This window comes from Topomyia yanbarensis, chromosome 3 (assembly GCF_030247195.1).
Source record: "Topomyia yanbarensis strain Yona2022 chromosome 3, ASM3024719v1, whole genome shotgun sequence".
NCBI lineage: Eukaryota > Metazoa > Arthropoda > Insecta > Diptera > Culicidae > Topomyia > Topomyia yanbarensis.
This window is the reverse complement of record NC_080672.1, coordinates 416,962,144-416,987,992: the sequence shown is the minus strand read 5'-3', so window position 1 is coordinate 416,987,992 and position 25,849 is coordinate 416,962,144. Positions and strand designations below refer to the sequence as shown.

The window sequence follows — 25,849 nt, the reverse complement described above, 5'->3', positions numbered from 1 at the left end:
TTTTAGCCCTTTGCACTGTTGAGTACGATATCCCCAATTTGTTGCCAACATCTCTAATGGCCGCTCTTCTTCCGATCACTGCAGAATTCTGATTTCGGGTTCCTCCTGACCTGGTTTCCAGCCGTCATACGTAACCCGAACACTTTGGAAACGTTTGCCTCTGTCGGTTCGACAACTTTCAGCAGTTTTGGCAATTTTTGTATGTTGATTATACACGTACAAAATGTTGATACGTTATTCCTCTTAGTTCGGCACCATTTTGAAAACTGAATGGAAAATGGCAAGAACAAAATGGGGGCAACATTCCATACGCACATATATGAGGTTTTCATATTTTTTTAATATCCCGACACATAAAACCATGTGTTTCTCGGGATTAATTTGACCTATTATCTGGCCAGAACTCCACTAGACATTTGTGAGTGTTAGTAAAAGGTAGTTCACATGTTTTCAGGCACTTTTGATTACTTGAAGTCCCTCCTTTTGCTGTCGTTGAAAAGCTTGGTTTTGAGTTTTGCAATCTGTATCTGCAAATTCCTTGCAAGACATCAGTTTTTGATCGATTTTATCGCCGGAAGCAAACTTTGTTGGTGACATCACTTCCATCTGTGCCCAGATTAAACTTTTGCCCGGTTAGGAAAACTTGAGAGAAATTAATGACCCCCAAAATGCAGTATGACAGACCAAACCACGAATTTAAAACATCACTTGATTTTCCCCCTTTTCAAGTAATAGTTATGAATAAAAACCTAACGGCTTTAAAGCGATGAGGTTAAAATATGTTAAAAATATTGGAACATTATGAAATACAAAGGGCCAGTGACTAGAATGTTCCGTCTTGTAAGGCTTTGACTTCGAAACATATTTAACATATCTAAACATATATGATTCTTCTCACTGGAAAGATATTTGTCCGGTGAATGAAATTACTGATGAGGAAGAGCCTTGGGCATTTTGGTGACCTTTTTGGAGTACCGCGCCATACAACTGTCGACTTGGCCCACTGAATCTTCATAATCGTTCCGATGCTAAAATCAGAAGTTACAAATACCCACACTGAAAGTTTTGCGTTCTTTTGTGATAGATAAGCTGATAGTCACTATCTCGATTATAACGCAATATCTGTGTGGAGCACTCGCAAATCAATTCAGCAACAACAGAGCTTAAAACAGGCAAGCTTTGGCAAATTTTCGCTGCAAACTTGGTACGTACGGAAGTTATGCTTACTCTCAGCTCTTCACTACTGCACCGGGTATTCCACAAGGAAGCCACCTTGTACCACTAATATTTCTTCTATATTTTAATGTTGTTACCTTCCATCTCAAAGCGTCACAATTATCGAGATAATGTCAAAATCATCAATTGAATCACGATGTCAACGGAAACATTTTATTTACAGCAATAATTTGACATAATAAGCAAGGGATGTGAATCTCATAAGATCCTGCAAAATCTTCAGCATTATCGTTCTCAAGAAATAAACATCCCATCAAGTTTTAATACTGTCTGTACTCATTAATCGGGTGAGTTGCATGAAGAATATAGGAATGAAGCTAGTATACAAAGATCACATTCAAGCATCACATTCCATACATGATTGCTCATTTTCTACGGATAATCGAATCAGACTTCTGCCAATACCCAACAATCAACATATTCTCTGCCTTAATAAATTCATTTGTAGATCTGTGCTATGATTTAATATTCTTCACTCCCATTTCAAGACGGGGTAATAAAAAGCTGCGCTGTAACTATTATCGCAGCCGTGTGTTTGTTTGGCCTCCTGGTACACGGTTCCCGGACAGTGCTGCACCTCGCCCTTTCCATTCCATTCCAGCAACAGATCGCCATTGAAACGGTTAGCAGGCCGTAAAATTGACGCTGATCACGCTATAAATATTTTATTGGTGTCTAATTAGAGGGAATTACTGTGTTGTTTCGATGTTACGCGACACAGAATGATTAATTCGTGATTTTTTTCTGACTTACGAACGATTGAGTACCATTCTCGCCGCTTATCGCCCTACTGGTCGAAGATCGAATCGAGAAAGCTATATAATGTGTACAAACAAAGATTACTTGATTTCATTGTTGAACTTTACGGTTTTTTTCCCGCTCGTATGTTTTGATACTTTTTTCGATAGTCGACACATGTACTGAGCAAGTTTTAAATTCCATTACAAACATGTATGAAGTTTTCTTTTATGGATCAGTTATTATGCAAAAGTTTATATTAAACGAATAAAGAACTTGATCGAAAATCTTTTCGCATTTTACACCACACCAAAATTTGTGTTGAAAAACGAAAACCTTCACGCTGCAAAACGATTTTTCGAAAGGTAAGATGAACAAAACCGCGTAGGATCAAGATGGAAATGAACAAGAACCCAAACAGGAGAAAGTTTCATCTTCTACGCGAGCTCCCGAAAAAGCAGAGAGGTAGATGTTTTCTATATTAAAGGTAACATTTGCGTTTTATTGCAGTTTTCGTTTGCTTTTTGCTTCGACCCGGCGAGGTTTCATGTTGCCTCACACACATACATACTCAACAGCCAGAAGGGAATCCCCTCATTTACGTATGCAGCAGCCAGCAGCGGGAAAAGGCTACATAAAATGCTCGTTTCTCAGACTCCGCTTTCTTCATCTGCAGTCAGCAGGACGACGACACAAGAGGTTCTTCCATCTTCGTCAGTCGACTATGTATGTACGTACCCTCTATTGCGCGGTAAAGCAGCGAGTATGAAGAAGGTATGCTGAATGGGATATGAGTAGCATAACATACACAAGGGTGCTTGAGTAAAACACCGCACTCGAGCGTTTCCTCCAGAATTTCGGGCTTCGTTTGCAGGTTGGGTACAGGAATTTTTCATTGAGTTTTGGTGGCTGTACTAGGGTGGGAGCAGTGATCTTCAGACATTTTTTTTCATAGGATATTTCATATTCCGATTTAAATCTTATAGTTTTGAACAATGCGATGACATGAATGGAATAACAGAATGAACAATGTGGATCTGTTGGATTTAGTGCACGAAGCTTTTCAAGAAGAGATATCTTCGGCGCCTTCCAATTGAACATTTTTTTAGATATCTTATTTACTGATCGTGGTTCAACATTTTGACAATTGGCTGGTGATTCGTGCTTGGATTTTCCGATTGTTGTAATTGTGATTGTTTTTTTTCGTTTTTCTGTTATAGTTCCGGGTATTGTCTCGATATACTATTGTCTGTGTTTCAAGTGAAGTTTGAAGGATAACTGAGATCACTAAAGTTGCTCTATAGTTCCAAACAATATTTTGGAAGATATAAATGTTCGCGTCCAAATAGTTAATTTTATACCGTATCGGACAAAACAATAAGATTACTACGATATTATAATTCGTCTGCGTAATTGGCAAGTCAAAATTTAATTAATATTATCCAGCGACTTTGTGTCATAGAAAAATGTAATACAAACAGACGTATTATCAAATTGAACAAAAACGCCATTTTCCACCTACGTACGTAATGCTGTACTGGTAATATTCAACATCTTAGTCATGGCAGAAAGCTTTGTTATGCAGAAGAACATGTAACGTCGTTGTATTTGACAATGTTAAAAATAGATGGCGTTATCAATTCTCAAATCACCTTGCGAGCGTATAAGCCTGAGCATGAGCAGTGTGACCATACAATTCATACTTGCTACTCCGTGATTGACCATTACAAGCGAAATAGCACAGAGAATCAACAAATGGACCTCGCAATGTGCACGTTTCGAGAGTTCTATACTTTGAAATAGCAATAACGGCGCCGGCCACGTTCTTACAGTCATCGGGGACGGAAAGGAATGTTAGTGAGGAATTCCGTGAGAAACCGGCCGACCACAAAATATGACCATCGCCGGTTCGAACAAAACTTTGCAGTTGTGTTCGGTTTATGAATCTCCATGATTTTAATACAAGAGCATTTTAAATGGGCGTAGACATTTTGCGTGTAATACTTTCAAAACAAGTTTCTGACCTCCCCTCACCCCTACCCTGTGTGCATATCCGCCACAATGATCAACCAACTAATGACAATGTCAATATACAATGTATCCTACTTCCTACCTTTGATTGACATTTATTGACATTTATTTATCTAGTAGATATTTCACCTTTTCCCTTACTAACATAAGAGGGGAGAAAGCCGCCCCTAAATTCGGCTTTCCCTTCCCACACTAACACCTGAAATGTAATTAAAAATGAATAATCGGCCTCGTTATTACCGCATTTGGGCCTAAATAAACATAGTTTTATATATATATATATATATATATATATATATATATATATATATATATATATATATATATATATATATATATATATATATATATATATATATATATATATATATATATATATATATATATATATATATATATATATATATATATATATATATATATATATATATATATATATATATATATATATATATATATATATATATATATATATATATATATATATATATATATATATATATATATATATATATATATATATATATATATATATATATATAAACAAGTTTCTTTGTAAGCAAATTTAGAAAAAGTTGCTGGAAATTAATACTTCTGCACGGAAAAAATATTCACTGAAAAAATGTTACGATATTTTTCACAAAAATAAAAATTTCCCCAGAAAATATGGAATGTGCTTTCTAGGTTCCATTGAACGGAGAGCTTCGATTGAGCTGAGGCTATCTGAGACAATAAAGTAATGATCGGTGGACAAAGTATCAGTGATCCTAAGAGTATACTAAATAGCAGCAAGTTCTGCGACGTAAACTGAAGCAGGATCATTGAGTTTGAATGAGGCGGTGAGGTTTTTTGATTGAATATTTCGAAGCCAGTGGAGCCGTCGAGGCTTGACCCGCCGGTGTAAAATATCTTGTTACAGTCGACTTCTCGAAATTCACTATGAAGGATGCTTGGGATCACTTGCGGACGTATGTGATCCGGGATTCCACGAAAAATACAGTTGAATCAGAAGCATGAGGAAGATAGATGCGGTAGGGATAATATGAAGAAGAATCGATATTTTGTTCCATGTAATCGAAGTACAAAGACATAAATCGGGTTTGAGAATTGAGCTCGACAAGCCTCTCGAAATTGGAATTACTAACAGGTTCAAGATATCTCATCGGATGAGCAATCGATATGAGAGGTCCTAAAAGCGGAAGGACGTCCGCCAGCACTTCTAGACATGTGTCGAGTGCATGAAACCCAAAGCAATACGCAAATAATGATATTGGATTTGCTCTAGTTTGTTGAAATGTATGTTCGCAGCGGAGCGGAAACAGAAACTCCCGTACTCCATCACCGACAATATTGTTGTTTGGTACAGCCTGATCAGGTCTCCTGGGTGGGCATCCCACCATGTTCCGCTCATTGTACGGAGAAAGTTGATCCTTTGTTGGAACTTCTGTTTCAGATACCTAATGTGACATCCCCAGGTTTCTTTAGAGTCGAACCAGATCCCGAGATATCTGAAAGTTGAAACCTGGGCAATAGTTTGACCCATTAATTGAAGCTGTAGTTGCGCTGGTTCACGCTTTCTTGAAAATACGACTAGCTCAGTTTTCTCCGCGGAGAACTCGATACCCAGCTGGAGGCCCCAAGCAGACAAATTGTCCAAGGTATCTTGCAATGGTCCTTGCAGATCAACGGCTTTGGGACCTGTAATAGAGACCACACTGTCATCTACAAGCTGCCCTAGCGTGCAGGCATTGACAAGACATTCGTCAATGTCATTCGCGTAAAAGTTATAGAGAAGAGGGCTTAGACATGAGCCCTGGGGAAGACCCATGTAGCTAATTCGTGATGTCGATAAATCATCATGAGAAAAATGCATGTGTTTTTCGGACTGCAAGTTTTGCGAAACATTTAGAGTCGGCGAAAGATCATGCTGGTGCATCTTCTCAGAAATGATTTTGATAGAAACTGAATCAAAAGCCCCCTTTATATCTAGGAAAACTGATGCCATCTGCTCTTTGCTAGCATAAGCCATTTGAATTTCTGTTGAGAGTAACGCAAGACAATCGTTCGTCCTTTTGCCTTTGCGGAAACCTAATTGTGTATCTGACAGTAAGCCATTTGCTTCAAACCAATTATCGAGGCGAAACAAGATCATTTTCTCGAACAACTTTCGGATACAGGACAGCAATGCAATCGGTCGATACGACTTGTGGTCGGAGATTGGTTTGCCTGATTTTTGGATGGCGATGACTTTCACTTGCCTCAAGAAAATTATTAAATAAATTCAACAAGCGTCTCTTGGCAGTGTCTGGTAGATTATTTAAGTTCAATTTGATTCTGTTTGACCTTTGGGCTTTATTGGTACATGATAAGAGAGCATGTGACCTACCATCGAAAACGGTGTTTCGTTCGCATTATCGTGAGGCGGCACGGTACGATAGATCTTCTGTGTCGGGGACAAATCTTCTTGGCAAAATCAACGGTTTCAATATTCCACGCTCTCGTTAGTTCTGTTTCGGTTTCGTAAGCGCCGGGCCGTGCCCCATAGAGTGCTCATCGATGTTTCTCTCGTTAGTCCGTCGACGAACCGACGCCAGTAGCTAGGTTTTATGGCTTTCGTCAAATTCTTCATGAGCGTTTCTGCCATCGCATATTGTTGGTAGCTGGCTGGTAGCCCGTCGTCCCGGAAGGCCTCATACGCGGCGGCCTTCTCCGCATACACGTCTGAGCACTCTTTGTCCCACAATGGGTTGGGAGGACGCCATCGAGAGTTCGCGTCTGGTACGCGTTTAGTCTGACCTTGAATCGCTATATCGAGAATCAAGCCAGCCAGGAACCCATACTCTTCCTCCGAAGGAAGCTCTTAAGTGGACTCGATTTTGTCGGATATCGCGGACGCGTAGCTCTTCCAATCAATATTTCGTGTGAGGTCAAACGAAACATTGATTGTATTCGGTGGTCCTGAACCGTAAAGCAATATTGATTACGATTGGCAGATGGTCGATGGCGTGGGGATCAGAAAGTAAGGCGCTCGGACGCGTTGGAGGGGCCGGAATCCGTGTCATTTCACTCGTGTTCAAAATGGTCACATTGAAGTTGTCGCAAAGCTTATGGAGTGAGGTAGATCTATTATCGTCATGAAGGACACCGCATGCCGTCCGTGGAGGTTGAAATCACCTAAAAGTAGCCTCGGTGCGGGGAAGAAATCCGCAATATCGCAAAGCCGTCGGTGGCTAACTGAGGCTCTAGGGGGGATGCAGGTGGAAGCAATGCGAAGGTCTTTGCCTTTAATTCTGGTTTGGCAAGCGACCTCGTGTCGAAGGGAAGTCGATTCGACTGAAAGAGTAGCACTCCCCAAAAGTACTCCTCCATAAGAGTTTTCACGAACCAAGCGAATAATATTAAAATAGTGGAAGTGTAGGTCTATTTCTGAAGTAAACCATGTCTCGCATAGTGCATGGGTGCATCGCATTTCAAGTTATTTAGTAAGATTTCAAAGGAATCGATTTTCGGGATAATGCTTCTGCAATTCAACTGTAGAACAATGATTAAATCCGCGACCTCGAATTATACATCTAAGGATACAATCGCTGAAAGGAGGGGCCATTTCGTAGTGAATTGCATCAAAAACGTTTTAACTGCGGGGAGAAAGCTTATCAAGATGCTTTTAAGAGGGTCAGAAATATTTGGTGCTGTAAAAATACGGTCCACAATATCAGAGAAAAGTATTAAAACAGCGCTGGATTCTTTCTTCTGGCTGAGATATGGGGTTTTTGACGTTCCAAGAAATACTGGGAACTCCTTTTCTAAGTTCAGATTTCTGAGACCGGAAGCGACTTGCTTCGGTTTTGCCCTAGTACTTCCTTGAGTTGTTATTTTAGGGGGCCATGAAGAGATTCCTTCTGGCCTTTACGACGAAGCTTGGGAGAGGAAACGTTTCTCCTTTTTCTATTGCTTCTAGGCACAGCGGAAGATGTTCCCTCCTGGGGTTCATCAAAGTCGCCTTCGTCAGTAGACAAGTTGGTATAGATGTTTGTAGAGAGAGGTGGCTTAAGCTATCTTAAGCATTTTTGCAAAAGATCGCTTAGAGTGTCCCTGGAGGGAATGCTTAAGATTCTCCTCGCGCTGTTTGTACGCGGTACATACCGGAAGATCATGTGGGTTTCCCCCACAGTAGAGACACTTTTCGACATCCCTTCCACAGGAATCATCCGCATGATTCCCACCGCATTTCCCATAACGGGCAATAGAAGGACTGTTTGTCCCAATTGTTTGCAATTAGTACAGTTCATGACCCGCGACCCAAAGAGGTGAACAGGTAGACGAACCTTGTCAAAGAGGAGGTGGTTGGGTAGAGCAGAACCGGCGAAGGTCATCCGATAAGAGTCTGAGTTGACGTATGTTTTCTTCCCGTCAGCTGCGACTTAATGCAAACGTTTGCACTCCAATATCTTCACTGACTTTAGCATGGATTCTTTGAAACAGCCAGTCCCATATTTCAGCAGTTCCTCGCATCTCAGACTCGAATCGGAAACGACCCCACAGACTTCAACCCTGTTAGCTGGAATATACACTCTGTACTCCTTTGTAAAAGACCCGTAGTCAGCAATATCATGTAACCTCTAGACTAGCTCAGTGGGTGGTTGAAGGGGAATTATGCTCTCTACTACTGGTATACATTCAGGGTTTTAGTTGTACTCACCACGGAACTCATTCTCTTCGGGAACAGAGGAAACCGGACCAATCAATGCTGCAACCAAGGTGGACAACTAAAAGCTAAAGCAACATTTTAATATGCTCCAAACAGGTGCCGTTAATGCTCTTTCAGCGGAAACATCCAAATACGAGAGCTTACGACTCCTTTTGGTTCCGGAGACCCATTCGAGATGATGGTGTTATTGTACGGACAATGTTATATGAGAATATACAGATGGTACAGAAATTTGAGAGAATGTGCCAAAGAAAACGGTGTATATTGTGGTTCCTACTTGGATTTATCGGATGATTAAAATATTGGAAGTTTCATCCAATGTTATATTTCTGCTTAATAGATGCTCAAAATATTAATAAAGGTTCATAAACTGGTTTTACTTCATGCGTTTTTCATTTTAGTGGAATTTCCTAGGTCGCCCACAACCGGGGACAAAAATTTTGTTGGCCAAAATACATCCCCTCAGAAAATAATTCATAACTTTTTTGTTTCAAAATGAATCAATAGAGTTTCGACGGCGAAAGTTACCTATTTGTCGCATTTTTGAAGCGGTTTATAGAACTTAGTATTCAAATGATCGAAACGGATTTCGGCCCACAACTGGAGACACTCCCCTGTCGTTCTATTTTATATGGATGCCTGGTATAGAACCCATGATCTATCTTGAAAAGTATGAATCAATTTCCGCAAGAGCTAAGGAACCTTCACATGCAATGTTTCTTACACCTTTTGACAACACAAAACGTGTATTTCAAAACATCCCACCTTCCCCTATAAAAATTAAAATTTCGATAATAAACTTCGACCGCTAATCTAGTGCTAATAGATCAAAAAATGTCCAGCAACCATCCGTATCTGACCGGATTGAAGAGAAATGCTTATTATTCCATAACCAGTTCCGCTAGTAAAAGTCCAATAAAACTTTGCCTCCCGCTCCCTCCCTCTCGCAAGGAGAAGGTCAGCAACCACCACCGTCAGATATTTCTGGGGACGAGACAGGAAAAAGGCAATAATAAAAATAACATACAAATATATGTACGTGCAGCATGTGCTTTTAATAGGTTTTTTACACAAAAATGTGATTTACTGCTCGTACTTTCTCGCAAGGGTTCATCATCGTTTCTCACTCGACCGTGTCTTGAATGCCGGGAAAGCCAGAGCGCAAAGAGGAGATTCTTAGCTCAAGTCGTATATTCCTTTGGATATTTTTACGCTTCTTCGGTGTAACAGCCGGATTAGAGTGTACGGAGCTGGCGCAGCATAACTAAATGGCGGCGAAGCGTCCGACGCTAGGGAAAAGCATACACAAACGGATTTGACTGGAGTTTTATTTACTTTCAATGTCTTTTTCCACCAAGGCGGTCAACCGTTGGCAAGGGGGTTGACACGACACGGGAAAGTAGGAGGATGCTGCGGCACTTATCAAAAACACATAACCAACATTTAATTGCCGAGTTTTGCTGCGGTGCGAATCGGGTGCCCGGTCCAGTGGGGTGTATTTGATGAAGGAACGAACGGACGCTGATGTTTGAAATGGCTTCTACAAGACATTCATCCCCCCCGCAACCATATATGTGCCGTCGTCTGACTCTGGAAGGCGAGTGACGATGATGGTTTGACGCGTGAAATGGTTCTGTTGTACACATACGAATCCCGTACGAGGACATACCCGGCTAGCGATTGGAATGGAAAAATGTGTGTTTTATTGCGCCAAATTTCTGGGGACGGCGACGGCGAATTGCTCGGTTATTGAGGACATAAATTACGAATGTGATTTCCATGTTGCACGGGAGGGTTGTTCTGGTCTTCGTGTCTAATTCTCGGTCAGAGGTTGGGAATCATGAAGGAGTGGCACGGCATTACTCACTTCTAATGCTAAAGAAAGTTATTTTATTATTATTATTATTATTATTCATGCACGGACGTATTTGAGTCTTGTTAATGAACCTACCTAATAATAAATCGAATAAAAACGGTATTTTAATATCATCTAAGAATTTATTGAATTTTTGAAATATGGCAAATAATACTGTCTTTGAATGCTACTACTGATCGTTCATAACTAATCGAAACCGGTACCAACGTCTGTAAAGAGTTGCCATCGGAACGCTTCTTTGAAGTCTTATCTCGTTGGGTTTACCGTGCATTGCCAACATCAGCTTTCAAACGTTTACGGAGCAGCATGATCGGGACTTAAACTGATCTTAGCCGTCTCTGTGGTGCATAGAGTAAAGAACCCATTTTGGACCCCCCCCCCCACACCCTGCACTATTTCGTTGATTACTCAGCGTTGAATCGATGGAATGCCTTAAATTGGTATCTTTATCGTTGCTTCGTTCCCAAGAATTATTGTGATTCCCAAATAAGCTCTGAAAATGGTGAAATACTCGCATTTGGGCGCAAATTCACATAATTTGAACAAATATGGCAGACACGGCTTATACCAACAGCTTCAAATAATAGAAATAATAGATAATAGAATGGAAATAGGTTCAATACCCTTTATCGAGCTCGGTCGGTAACGATCAAACACTCTCCGTCAGCGCTCTTCAAATACCGTTCGGCAAATTAACTTCAATTAAAGAGACTATATTTGAATGTTTTATCTGTAAATGGATCACTTTCGTCGGCCCGGTTCGTTTTCCTTGTACGCTTTGCATTTGCATCTCCGCTTGGCTGGTGTCACATCGCATCACATATATGCACCGAGCAAGAAAGAGTCTCAAGAAATGGGGACCAGGAAGAATAGCGTTTATGCAAACGCAAGTGCGCTTCAATCAACTCTCGATCTGCACGCGAGCACCAGTAGGCAGACAGGCTACATTTCATTTGTGCCCGGTTCACATGATGCAGCTCTCGAGATGTCTGCGCAGTTCCCCCCCGAACTAAGAAATAGCCTGTTGCTCCAGCAAGACGAAAGCAGTACAGTGTACACATCTTACCTTGTCCAAGCTCGAACACCTCCCAATTTATAACGATGCATGCCCGGCACTTACGGGGAGGAACTTATTTATATTCCCCTCTCGTCGTGTGCTGCTGCCGTTCACTTCGGGTCTCGTTGCTCGTCAGAAGAAGCCTACGGACGACGACTCTACGGAACAGAAGGCATATTATTTTATTGGTGCCAAGAAGCAGCTTATCTTGTGGCAATATTGGCAGTTTAAATTATTCCTGGCAAGGCAGTGGAACGGAAGAAACGCTGTTGCTGCGTTACTTACACCCTTGTGATACATGATAGCAAATTGAGGGCTTGTGTAAAGGTGGCATTTTGAAAACAATTACTACTTTTATTGGTCGGGGCAAACATTGGGATGAAATGAAGTCGGTGTTGATGACGTAACGCATGTGCACGAGGTTGAGTTACCAGGTGGATTCGACGAATGATATAATTTTTCCCTTAGCATGATATTTTTTCCTTAATTTGATAGTTGAATGTTTTCCTAATTTGCACACCAAAAAAATCTGAATTTTATCGTTGACGTAATTGCAAACACGACACAATTCAACAAACCGTAATTTACCAAATGACGGAACATTACCGTGTTCCGTTTAATTTTACATGAAACATATTCTTTACATGCGCAATGACATAAAATTACACTTCCTACCATTCAGAATAAACGCTGTATGTGGAGTAAAATTACATGATTTACGAAATTAAACGTCATGTAAAATTAAAATCAAACGTAAAACTAAGTCATTTTTGATGCTCGTATATGTCAGGGTCAGGAGACGTAAATTTACACTATTTTTTCTAGGTGTGTGTTTAACCCTTCATTCGTAGAACATGCATATGTATTTCAATTACCAGATGCAATAAAATGTGTTCCCAAATTCGTGTACTCTGAAACGATCACGTTTTTATTTTTGGTAAACAGAACCATGAACAAAAAATTATTGAAATTTGAAATATTTGAATGCGAGATTTGTACGGAAGCGTTCCGTATTCTCGTTGACGACAGTAAAATCAATTTGGCTTACTATTCGTTCGAACAGCTTTCGAACGAATCTCGAATTGAGCATGAGCATGATGACCGTACAATTCGTAGTTGCGTAGTTGATTGACCAGAACAAGCGAAATTGCACAGAGAATCAACGAATGGTCAATGTGCACGATTCTAAACTTCCATACTTTGAAATGCCAATAACGACGCCGGCCACGCCCTTACAGTCATCGAGGAAGGAAATGAATATTAGTGTAACAAACGTTGCCATGAAGACCGCATAGACCTCTGCATCTCCACGTTTGCCACAGGATGGAGATTTTGTTAATAGGATGGGGAAAAGAGTTATACAAATTTGGATCCTCCTAGATAAGCTCTGGGCAGCCGGCTGCCGAGAATTTATAATAGATTTATCGTTGGTTGAATTAATTTGGAAATGCTTGGACAGTCGACAGTCGGGAGTGTTGCTAATGTTAAATTGAACCAAGCAACATGTGAACAATTTTATTACTCGTTGTTTCTTTATTCCGACGAAACACGCCATTCCAAGAACAATACAATATAATGATATGCGATTACCTTTACTGCCGCGAGAAATTTATCGAAATAGATATGCCAATGTCTATGAAATTAAGATTTCGTAATACAGGTATTGTTTATCGTGTTTTAACTGCACAATTATTATTATAAGAAATGAAATGATAATTATGACAGCTTTCGAACGAATCACGAATTCGCCGTAAACTATCTATCTTATTCGATCGCGAATAAATTTGCATATTGCGCTACAGCATTGTTGGTAAATCGATTGCCTTGTACGCAGCTCTCCGCTGCCCTTGTATGCAAAAATTACGTAAACGCCACATTGGTCGAATTTCACTTTTTCGTATTTATAAGTTCGCTACGGGCCTCCATCCACCTTTTCATCTCGTACAGACCCCTGACGCAAAAACCACACCGCTTGTTTACAGCAGAGCTCAGAAAAATAGACATCCACGAGTAAGTTTGAAAGAGGAATGAAATTCACTTCATGCTCGGCCGCGTTGAGCGAAATGTTTTGTATGTTTGCCTCGTTATTCATCCGTTCGGTGCAACACATTTGTAGGTATGTTCGGTTTAATTCAAACTGAATTTTATTTCTATGCTGACTCTGAGATGCATTAGTGAGCAGAGGGATTAAATTGCGCAGTTTACTTATGCCCGAAAATGTAAAATATGCCACCTTCTGCCTTCAATTTGTCCATATATAACAATAAATACTTTTGTTGGTGAATGAATTTATATTTCTTCCTCCTCCTCACTGAAGCATTCGATTCTGCGTGAAACTTTAGTCACTTTGGAAGTTAATGAATGAAGGAGACGTTGAAACTGAATGTTGATTTCGGTCAATTCAAGCTGAAATGGAGAACCGAGTTTGAGATTTCTCACCACTCGTTCACAGCCTAAGGAAACGAATAAATCCTACCCATGTAGCTTCGCTACGTATACACTAGGGTGCCAATAATTTATATTAAAAAACTCAGAACCTACACACCCCAGCATAGTTCCAAATCATGACGAAATAACACTGTCCAAATTTGAGCGAAATCGGTTAGAGCTAACTCCTCCCCAAATAAGCGTTTGTATGGAAGTTTTGGACAATGTATGGGGAAACATTCGTAGCGTAGGGGTTAAGCTTTTGACGATATGTCAAACAAGTTTATCGAAAACTGCAAGACAATCCAAAAAACCTTTAAAGAGTTATTAACGTTTAAAGTTGGATACTTCTGCTTAACATTCGCAAAGGACGTGCTCCGCTTATCGCATATATGTGATCCACGTGTAAGGATAGGGCAAAGTTAGGGCAAAGCTCCTATATCCTTGAAACAACAGAAGATAGAAAATTATGATGTTCCACAAAGTTGTAGGCGAATAAATGGACTTTCAGTTTTCACTTGAAATGTTCGGACTTTCCCCGTATGGTTGCGGTAATGAGCGAAGCAATTTAAAGAGAACATTCTTATTTACACAACGATAAAAGTTAGATCAGTTTGTTGTTCTACAATGTTGTTTGGAGGACTAAAAAAGTTTTCTTTTCTTATGTGAAAAATGCGAAGTTCGGCCACCTGGTAACGCAAATTATTACCATACAAACAAGCAAAGCGTGCACTGCGCTGCCTGCCCAGTTGGAGGTACTTCTTTACTTTATGCACATCTTCCCGCATGAATGGATCGTCTCCTGCGAGAGTTATAATGTGCAACATTGCTGTCGGCGGTTGTCGCTCGCTCTCGCAGACTGAACCGGCTGGGCTTTGGCATTTTGTTTTGTACGGTTCATCGCGCATGTTTCTCGCTATCGCTGAAGAGACGTGGTGTATGGTTTTGCTGTCGGTGCTCGTTGGTCGCATTGAGACGTATCACGCGCTGTCATACCTCTTCTTATACATAAGCACACATTGCTCAACAAGGGCATATTATTTATAAGACCTCAAAGTAGGTCCATTAAAAATGGCATTTTCTCAGATGTCTACTGTCGTCTTCCCAAGTAAAGGGCGTTTTTTGATTATTTTTTGGATTTTCTCATAGGATATGCAATCTCTAAAAATTGACTTTGTTCCAATTGAAATAAAATGCGCAAAAAATCCGTTCACAACCATTGTATTTTGGTAGCATATGGTCTGCAATTTAATGTTTTGAAATAGTTCCGGATGATTGTCCATCGCGACTATGTTTTAAAATTCCTAGTTTTGGTCATTTTTTCGAGACAAACAGTTGATTGCTACACCTAGCCAAATAATGTAGCAAATACAAGACGGCTATACCCGAGTCACAAAGAAAAACAATTAGCATTGGACATCCAGCAACGAAAATCAAAACAGCTCTAGCGAAGGTGACATGGCCAAGCACGAGAGCTAGAGAAAGTGCAGTCATTGATCAACAAACAGCAAATGATGGACCCCCAGAAACGAGATTCACATACGTAGTGCAAACTATGCGCAAAGAATAGACGGCATCATTAGTTTTTCATTTCATATTCTTACTTAGAATTGTCATTTTTTATTCATTTTGTAAAAACAACGCGAAAAACAAGGCATGCTTTTGCCCGCATCATGCAAGACAACAATCGACTACCTGAAAAATATACTCGATTACGACAATTCCAATAGAAAACTATAAATTTAAATATTCCTAATCATTTTCAATCTCACGCTACTTGGTCTTGAATTGTGTACGCAACTTATTTCATAGCATTTGTAATATTTTCCATGGATTCATTTTTGGTCCGGGAACTGGTTCTTGATTCATAATGTTATAACTTTAGTCATCTCATCAAATAGAATATAGTTCTACCTAGCTACTAGCAAGCATTTATAGGTTCGAACAACAGATGTAAAGAAACTGTTAGAATTCCAAACAGTTCACACGACACATGTGAACGTTCAAAGCAACTGACTTGTCCCGAGTGATGTCCCGGGAAGCAAGCACAGAGGCTCGGATTTGCTGACGAGAAAGCGAAAACGAACTCTTGTCTTTTGGCTCGGGAGCCAAACGCCTGCCATTATGCAATCTTAAATTCCCATAAGGGAAAATTGGACTGAACCACTTTGTGCATTAAGGGCACAAAACCTAACTTAAATTAAGTTTTATTTTTTATGTTTCGAATTCATCTCGTCAGTAACCCTTAATGCACAAAGTGGTTGAGTCCAATTTTCCCTTATGGGAATTTAAGATTGCATAAAAATGACATGACAAACCCACGTGAAATCCCTCGTGCACGTGTACTTGTATCCGACCTCACAACTCGTGATATTTGTGCTGTCACAGTCAACATGACTGTTGATAACATAAACTGGAAATACGTCTATTGTTCGGCATATTTGCCGCACAATGACTCATATCCTTTTGAGAATTGTAAAGAGGTTGGATCATACTGTGGAAGAAATAGGTTTCCTCTCCTTATCCATCCATAGTTTAGATATTAATTAGAAAGGCGTTGAATTGATGAAATACTAAATCTGCATATATTTAATGTAGGAAACCGCCCAACATTTGCACTTTCTAGAAAGGAAGAAGTATTAGATGTAACCCTCTGCTCCAACAGTATTATTCATGCGGGAAAAAATTATAAAATTTGTTCACTATGAAGAGACAAAGAGCTTTAGGAATATATGCAAAAATACTTTCACTTAAATTTGATTTATTTGAAAAATACAAAAAAGCGTTCTCCAATTTTTTAATATATTGTAGACACAAGCACAACCTTTCCAATTCAATCAAAATTATAAATTTTCGTTTGCCCTCTTTTGAGATACCGACATTTGTAAAGGACGTATTTTTCAGTGAAAATTATGTATAACTTTTGAACAAGACAAGATAAAATTTTTCTTCTTTCAACAAAAGTTGCCCCTAATCATGCTTTAAAAGTGCGCAGAAAATAACTTTTGTGAGAAAAATCACACCTAAAAACTGAACGAAGAAAACTATTTTTTGAGACACCCTAAGTTATGATATGTAAATCACTATAAAATGAAAACTGTTTGAGATACAAAGTTAAAGTCTTCAACAAAGTTGTTCAGAATTTATTGTTCTAAAATATTGCAGAAGAAAGTATCATTCTATCTCCACTAAAATTTGAAATAATTTCTGCAACTTTGACATTTTAAGGGGACCACCCTAAAACCGTTTGTCACGCACAATAAATGTTTTTAAGACATCGAATCTCGAAACCCAAAGATGAAAGCGTAATCAATTGTTTCCCGCTATTTTCGCTTCCTGAACGTTTAATCAACCACTACATTCGAGATGTTGACTTGGGCAAGCACCCGTTTGCAATGCAACAAGAATATTAGCATTGAAACAGTTTTTTCGCAAAAGCAATCAAGCTTAGAATTTTTTCTTGACATTCATGGTGCTTTTGACAACGTCTCTTTCGAATCCATTTTGGAAGCAGCACGAGGTTATACATCAGTAATTGAATACACGCAATGCTTAGCAATCGACATCTGTGTTCATCGCTAAGACAAGTATCGGCCCACCCCCGAGTCGATTCCTTGTCCGACCTGGAGTTCTTGTACCAAATTTGAAGCAAATCGGACAAGTCTAGCTACCGGACCAACGTGCCTGAAGTTTGTATGGGATTTTTCGACAATTTACATGGAGAAAACCCACTAACTCGCATTTTTTCCGCTAGGTGGCACTGTATGCATCGTACTATCACTGTATGCAAAACTGACTCAGACATCACTTCGCTAAAAGTTTAATAACTTCTTTTAACAAAGTCGGATTGACCAGCAGTCTTCGACAAAGTTGTAGACAATTAAATTATCTTTCTTATTTTCACTTACAGTGATAATACGATGCATATAGTGCCACCTAGCGTTGAAAATGCCAGCTAGTGGATAAATTGACGAAAAATCCCATACAAACTTCAGGCACGTTGGTTCGGTAGCTAGACTTGTCAAATTTGGTACAAGTACTCCTGGTGGGACAAAGAATCGACTCAGGGGTGGACCGGTTTTTTTGCCAATTACGCATACATTCCAAAGTATGTGTGTAAACTTTGAGCTTGAATTTGGAAAAATAACGGAAGATACAATTTTAGCATCTTATAGTACGAGACAATACCTCACTAACCCCTTAAGAGTTCATGCGAACTAGTTTCTAATTTTGAAAAAAAAAATTAATAACTCCATGCCATTTTTTAATTGATTTTGATGATAAATAGGTCGTTGGATGCGAAATTGAATGCTCTCTCTAAAATTTTACATGAAGGTTGAATAATTTTTATGGAAAAGTCGCAAAATTATGGTTGTTTTCGTATTGTTGACCCAAAGCCGCAAAGTATCTTTGCCAGAAGAACATAACATAGCATAACGTTGGAAAGTTCATTTTTTCTTCTTTCCAGAACACTCAAAAATTTAAAATCGGTTGAAAAATGACCGCGTAGAAATTTGTTCAATGCCGAAAGTCCCGAAAAATAGTTTTTTGCCATAAATAAAGATTTTGAGGATATACAACGTTTTTCAAACATGGTCTTGTATTGCATTTGGCGAGATCTACAACCTATACTAGGTCACTTGAAAAGTACAAAATCACCGTGTAACTGACTTACTAAGTTTATTTATCCTGACACATATACGATACACTATGCTATATTTCCACTAAGAACTTCGTCTCATCAGAATCCGACAGCAAACCCCCAGTCAAGCGTGATATCCCGCAAGAAAAAGGAACTCATTTTTAAGCTGATGAGTGAAATCGAAACTGTTGGGTTCTAGTCCCTTACCTGGCAGGGTCTTCGATAGCGGGTGCGTAGGCAATCACCAAAACCAACATCGAGCGGGTGAAGCTTCAGGTGGATGGGGAAAGGGGCATGCATCCAGCATGCAAAACCAATTGTGTCACTCCAAGTGCCAAATCCTTCCAAAGGGACAAGAGGTTCTCCGCAGGAACCACACCAAACGCACTTTTAAAACGGCCACCGGATTACTTTCCGAACAACACTTTTATTCTAACGAACATGCAATTTATTCTTAATTATAATTACACTTAAATCTAAACGAATTAAAATTCCGACGAGCGGGCTTCGACCCGTGGTAGTCCGTGACCTGGTTTAATTCCAACTGCCGCAACTGATCCGAGCACGTCATCAGCAGACCAGTGTAGCACGATCGGGATCGCTCTCCTGCGATGTTTTATCTCGGGTGGAGTATCGATCACGCTCTTATCAGCCTTCCTTATCACCCCACCGGGGTAGTAGCACGGGCAACGATACAGATGGTGCTGACGGTGATCTTCCTTCGCGTGATGTGCAGTAATCTCTCACTCCAGTCTCTCGTTCTGTTTCGGATTATCGTGATGATCGGTGTCCACATGCTGATGGTACAGGAGAGATGATCATCACATGTTGAGAGGATTATTATCCAGGGTTGTAGGCTAGGGGTATTCTTCCTCGCGAACATCCTCACCCACCCAGAAATACCGTATATTTCTGAAAATAAAAGAAAATCCTCTTCGGTAGGATAGGGATTGGGAAGGGAGCTAGGATTGCTGATTGTCAACTTCTGTTGGCTGTGTGTCATCGTTGTCATCCGAAGTGGGTAGCAGGCAAAGCCTTTCGACCGGACGAGTTAGCATACCAGTAGCGGTTTTCAGTGTGACTACTCGCACGGTTCCATCGTCACCAGGGTGAGTTTGCACGATTCTACCCATTTTCCATCGCATTGGAGGTTGATTATCATCTTGTATGACAACTAGTTTTCCAATGTCGATACGAACAGCCGGTTTCCATCGTTTGGTTCTGCCTTGAAGTTGACACAGATATTCTCTGCGCCACCTTTTCCAGAAATTCTGCAGTCTCTGCTGGGTTAATTGCCATTGGGTGAGACGATTCATGGGAACTACTGTTAAATCTGGATCGGGGACAGCCTGAAGAGATTCTCCAACCAGGAAATGTGCAGGGGTTAATGGCTGCAGATCGTTCGGGTCATCAGACATGGGTGTAAGTGGGCGAGAATTCAGGCATCCTTCAACTTGGACTAATAGCGTGTTCATGTCCTCTGGGGACACAGGAGTTTCGCCTACCACCTTTAGCAGATGAATTTTTGCTGATCGGACTGCGGCCTCCCAAATACCGCCAAAATGTGGCGCACTCGGCGGGCTAAAGTGCCATTGGATCCCTTCCTTGGCTAATTGCTTGGACACAATGTCGTTATGATGGCTATCTTTAAGCAATCTCAGGAATTCTTGCAGTTTATTGCGAGCGCCGACAAAATTAGTGCCGTTGTCGGAATATATATCCGTACATCGTCCTCTTCTGGCAACAAAACGCCGTAGTGCCTGTAGAAATCGATCTGTGGATAAATCTGTGACCAATTCGAGATGCACTGCCTTGGTACACAGACACACGAATATAGCAACGTAAGCCTTAACAGCCGTTCGCCTAGGAGCTGGTCTCACATAGAGGGGTCCAAAGTAGTCGACACCTATGCGAGAAAATGGACGGGATACGGTGACCCGTGAAGCTGGTAGATCCCCCATAAACTGCTCTACGGTCGATGGTTTCGATCGGAAGCATATATGACACTGATGGATAATGTGCCGAACTACACTCCTGCCTCCCAGCGGCCAAAATCGAAGCCTAACAACTCCCAACAGCAACTGTGGTCCAGCGTGCAGAAGTCGTTCATGGTAATACCGTAACAGCAAGCGTGTAAATATGTGCCGAGTGGGTAAAACGGCCGGATGTTTGGTGTTTTCAGACTCCATCGAATACTTTAAACGACCGCCAAGTCTGATCAACTGGTCTTGGGAGACAAACGGATTAAACCATCGAAGCGGCGAGCTCTTGGAAACCGCATTTTCCTTGGAGAGCGCCTTCCATTCCTCAACGAACACCTCCCTCTGAACCAATCGAACCAGAGTGTTTTCCGCCTCCTTTAACTCATCAGTAGACAGGAACGTAGGGGCCTTTCTATCCTTCCGCGGGGTTCGTAAAAGTTTAATCAGACGCAGCCAGTAGGCAGTTCGACGAAGAAGGTCGCTGTACGATGAAAATTTACCAATGTATAATTGGTTGAATTCAGCGATTGATGAAACCGTTCCGGCTAGCACCGTGTGTCGTTTCTCCTCGTCTCCCTCGTCTGTCGGCAGATTATCTGGTAAGAGAGGCCTATGCTCTTCCGTCTTCTCTAACCAGCTCGGTCCTTGCCACCAAAACGTATTCAGAACGATGTCATTTGGCGAAATCCCTCTCGAAATAAGATCTGCCGGATTCTGGGTACCAGGTACGTGACTCCATCTTGATCCTTGTGTAATGGACTGTATTTTTGCCACTCGGTTGGCGACGAAGGTGGTCCAGGTCGTTGGATTAGCCGCAAGCCAACGCAGGACACAGGTTGAATCCGTCCAGAAATAGGATTTTACCGTGATTTTTATTGACTTGTCCACCTTTTCGTAGAGTTGTGCTGCCAAAAGTGCTCCACACAACTCCAGCCGAGGAATCGTCTGACATTTTAAGGGGGCAACCTTTGATTTTGAGGTCAAAAGCCTAACCTTTACCTCCCCGACTGCATTCTCACTCCTGAGATACAGACATGCTCCGTATGCCTTCTCCGAGGCATCCGAAAAACAATGGATCTCCACAGATACCGTGTCTGTGATGATAACACAGCGGTCGATACGGATTTCATTGAACAGTGGAAGTTGCTCGTGATACTTTCTCCAGGCCTCACCCACCGTTGGAGGTAACGGCTGGTCCCAATCTAGTCGTTGGTCATTTTCGTCTCGCAACGTCCACAGTAGCTGCATGAAGATCTTCGCTGTAGTGATAGCAGCGCCCAACAGGCCTAATGGGTCGAACAGTGTAGCAATCACCGAAAGCACGCACCGTTTGGTAAGAGGAACTTCTGTGTTCAAATTGAGGATGGTGAACTGAAACCTAAGTGTGTCGGTTACTGGCATCCAAGTCAGTCCCAAGGTTTTTATCGAAGGGTCTGGATCCAAAACAATGCCTTCAGGTGATCGGATGGCAAGCTCTTCCTCCTCGATCCCGTTCAGTACATCGGGACAGTTCGACGCCCACTTCCGTAGACGAAATCCTCCGCTTGACGTCATTGCTTCTAACTGCACTCGCAAATCAATTGCTGTTTTTACCTCGTCTGCTCCTGTGATGACGTCATCCATATAGGTATCCTCGATGGCTGCCTTGGCCGCTAGTGGATACCGCTCCTCCTCATCCAGTGCTAATTGTTTTAGCGTTCTGGTGGCCAAAAATGGCGCTGGCTTAGTACCGTATGTCACCGTGTTTAACTCGTAGGTGGATATCTCCTCGGCAGACGAGTTTCGCCAGAGAATACACTGCAACGGTCGATCTTCTGGGCAAACATTGATTTGTCGGAACATCTTTTCCACGTCGGACACGAGCATGATTTGTTTTGTCCGACTGCGTAGGATAATGGAACGGAGGTCCTCTTGTATCACCGGCCCCACCAGTAACACGTCGTTCAATGATAGTCCGGAAGAAGTCTTGCAGGAAGCGTCGAATACCACCCGTACCTTGGTAGTGGTACTGGAATCCTTTACCACTGGATGGTGTGGCAAATAGCACCGTTTAACCGAATCTGTAGCAACTTCTTCGACCTTCCGCATATGACCTAGATGCAGGTACTCCTCCATAAAATCAGTATACTGCTTCCGTAGATTTTCGTCCCTAGCCAACCTACGCTCGGTTCCTTGAAGACGTCGGAGTGCGATGTCCCTTGACTCGCCCAACCTTGAGATAGCGTCTTCATCCTTAGGTAGGGAGACTGTGTACCGACCGGTTTCATCCCTTTTAACAGTGTTCAGAAACAACTCTTCGCAGCGTTTCTCTTCCAGCGAAAATGTGTTGCCAGACTCGACTTCCTCACATGACCAAAATCGAGACATCAACGTGTCCAAATCCTCCGTTGTCGACATATTGCAGTTGATGTGCAGTGATCGACTAGGAACCGAAAATCCTCCGCATACGACCCAGCCGAATACGGAATCATTAAGAGTCGGTAATTGTTCCCCCAGGGAAATTCTCCTTCCGGTTTCGAAGAAATCGAAAAACGCTTCGATTCCGAGTACAAGATCCACCACCTTAGATTCGAAAAATGCAGGATCTGCCAACTGGATATTGTCCGGAATTGCCCACTTATCGGTGTTAATAGTGGTGGTCGGAAGGTTGACCGTTACCTTTGGGAGGACTAGGAAGCTCAACTCTCTTGAGTATTGAGAAACCCGGGACCGTAAAACCGCTTGTATCCTGTGTTTGACCTTGGTAGCTGCTTGTCCAATTCCGACGACAGAAATATCCACTTGATTTCGAGTTACCTTCATGCGCTGACTTAATCGCTCAGTCACGAAGTTGCTTTCCGATCCCGAATCTAACAGCGCACGCGCCGGAAACCGATTGCCATCGTCGTCCTCGATCACGACGACTGCTGTAGCCAGAAGAACCTGGGATGAATACTGATGAGCCGCACCAGCAACCAAAACTTCTGTGGCTGCCACGTTAGCCACTTGGGATGAAGTATTTGATGATTCAGTGGGAACAGAAGGCTTGTTGCCCCTAGCAACTGCCGCAACCTTCGTGTCCTTATCCGTATCCCTTTCTGACTTGAAGCACACAAGAGTATGATGCCGACCCTTGCAGCTCCGGCAAGAGTATTTGGATTGGCACTCTTTTGCTTGGTGTCCCGTTCTGAAGCAATTCCGGCAGAGGGAATGAGTTTTCAAAAGGCCGTCCCTCTCCGTAACTTCCATGCGCTGGAATGCACTGCACTGGTAAAGCGGATGATTTGATGAGCAAGCTACACAGCGTCCTCCAGACATATGGGTTGAACTGTAACTTGTCTTCACTGGTGGAAGCCGTTGCTTCGCTTGAATTTGCTGCTGCTGCTGAGCACCCCTAGTGTCAACAGACTTGGCTGGCAAGCAATCCAAAACCTGGAGTCTACGCCGCAAGAAGTCAAACAGATCTGCAAGTGTATCTGTCTCCTTCATAGCTGAGAACTCTTCCCAACCCCTCCGAGTGACCGGATCCAATCGTGTAGTGAGGATGTTGACCAGCAGAAGATCCTTGTAGTCGGCTAACTGAATGATCTGGTCAAGAGTCTGCACAATTCTCTCAAAACCTTCAATGAGAACGTGCAGATCGGTAACGGATTCCTTAGGAAGGGTGGGAAGGTTGAAGAGGGCTTGCACCTGCCGTTTCTTCAGCTGCTTACTGTTGTTGTACCGCTTCAACAGCAAGTCCCATGCCACCTGATAGTTGGCCTTAGTAATCTGAAGCGGATCGATCAGACTCTTGGGTTCTCCTTGTAAGCATCCCTTCAGGTAGTGGAACTTCTCCACTTCAGGAAGATCCGGTTTCCAGTGGATGAGCGAGGTAAACAGATCCCGAAAACTCAGCCATTCGTCTATATCGCCGTTAAATGTCTGCAGCTTAATCTGTGGTAAGCGGACATGATCGATACCGCCCCGCATTGACGAATCACCAGCTCGGAGGGACTGCTCCAGCAGATTCGGCTCCTGCAGCTCCTTGGCCTTGTCCATAAGGAAGGACTTGACCTCGTAGTACCGGTCACTGAACTCCATACGCTCCTTTTCCCAAGAGTTCCCTTCAGCATTGTAGTCGTCATGGGAAAAGATTTCAACCAAAGTTTCACTGAAACCTTCCCAAAGCTCGTCTAACTTACACAGGCGTACATCGACATCAGTAGCGGTATGGGATTCCTTGAACACCTGCACAAACCGCCAGATGTCATTGAAGGACAATTGGATCTCCTTCATCCGGGCCGTCAATGCCCTCATTGACGGTGGCTTCTTGGAAGTTGTAGTGCCGGCAGCAGGCATGGTATTTCGTCACAGTAAATTGGAAGAAAGAGAGGCGGTGTAGTGCTCTGCAAGGTGACCTAGCTTCGCTAGGCATATACTGTATTATTTTACCCGACAGAAAGGTAACTGTACTCCAGTACAGTGATTAATCCTCGCGGTGTCCAGCAAAGTCCAAAGCTGGTAAGCTCGATCGAAATTTTAGGCAGCAAAGAGGAAAGCAATTGGTGTAATATCCAAAATGTCGGCTTCGGCCGGGCATATACTGTGGCAACTCACCCAGAGAAACCAGCAGCGGCGAGAAATCCCAGCGAAGACACCTCAAAATTCTCAGAATAATGATAATTGTTGCTTAACAGGCGATATAAGCTCAGCAAAGTGATCCAAATGCAGGAAAGGCTCGAACGACAAAAAATAAAACAGCGAAGAGGAAAAGGATGTGGTGTAATAACCAAATATGGTCGACTTCGGCCGGGCATATACTGTGGCAACTCACCCAGAGAAACCAGCAGCGGCACCAAAGACCCGGCGCCGACAATCGATCCAATAACCGAAATCAATCGAAGATATGAATAGCCCAACGGGCAATCAGGGCTCAGTAAAATTGGTGGCAAAGTCGAAGAGGATGGAATTCCAATTAAAATGTGTATTTTCTGTAATCCTAGCTTCGGCAGTATACTAAAATGTTCACTCACCAAAGCAAAACTGTTGTGAAGCTCCCTCTTCTTGCCAGCAATCATCCGATGAATGGTTTGTCCAGCAAACTGCAGCTGATACAGCAGCGTAATGCGTCGAAAGTCACTAAGTGCTGTGATGATCCTTGGGAAAACGATATGCAAGCGAAAAATCCCTC

General features: G+C 41.9%; 2 protein-coding genes across 7 annotated transcripts in view; one reads left to right on the top strand and one right to left on the bottom strand.

The window, feature by feature from the left end:
- The window catches only part of LOC131693500 (homeobox protein PKNOX1-like), a 252,461-nt gene that overhangs the window by 185,174 nt on the left and 41,438 nt on the right, over positions 1 to 25,849 (top strand). The window lies entirely within an intron of this gene.
- LOC131688369 (uncharacterized) lies at positions 19,678 to 25,017 on the bottom strand. The gene has a single exon (XM_058972577.1). The coding sequence runs from the start codon at positions 25,015 to 25,017 to the stop codon at positions 19,678 to 19,680; it is 5,340 nt and encodes a 1,779-aa protein (XP_058828560.1).

What these genes read in the sequence shown, in the direction of transcription:
- LOC131688369 (XM_058972577.1), bottom strand. Translation starts at nt 25,017, where the DNA reads ATGCCTGCTGCCGGCACTACAACTTCCAAGAAGCCACCGTCAATGAGG.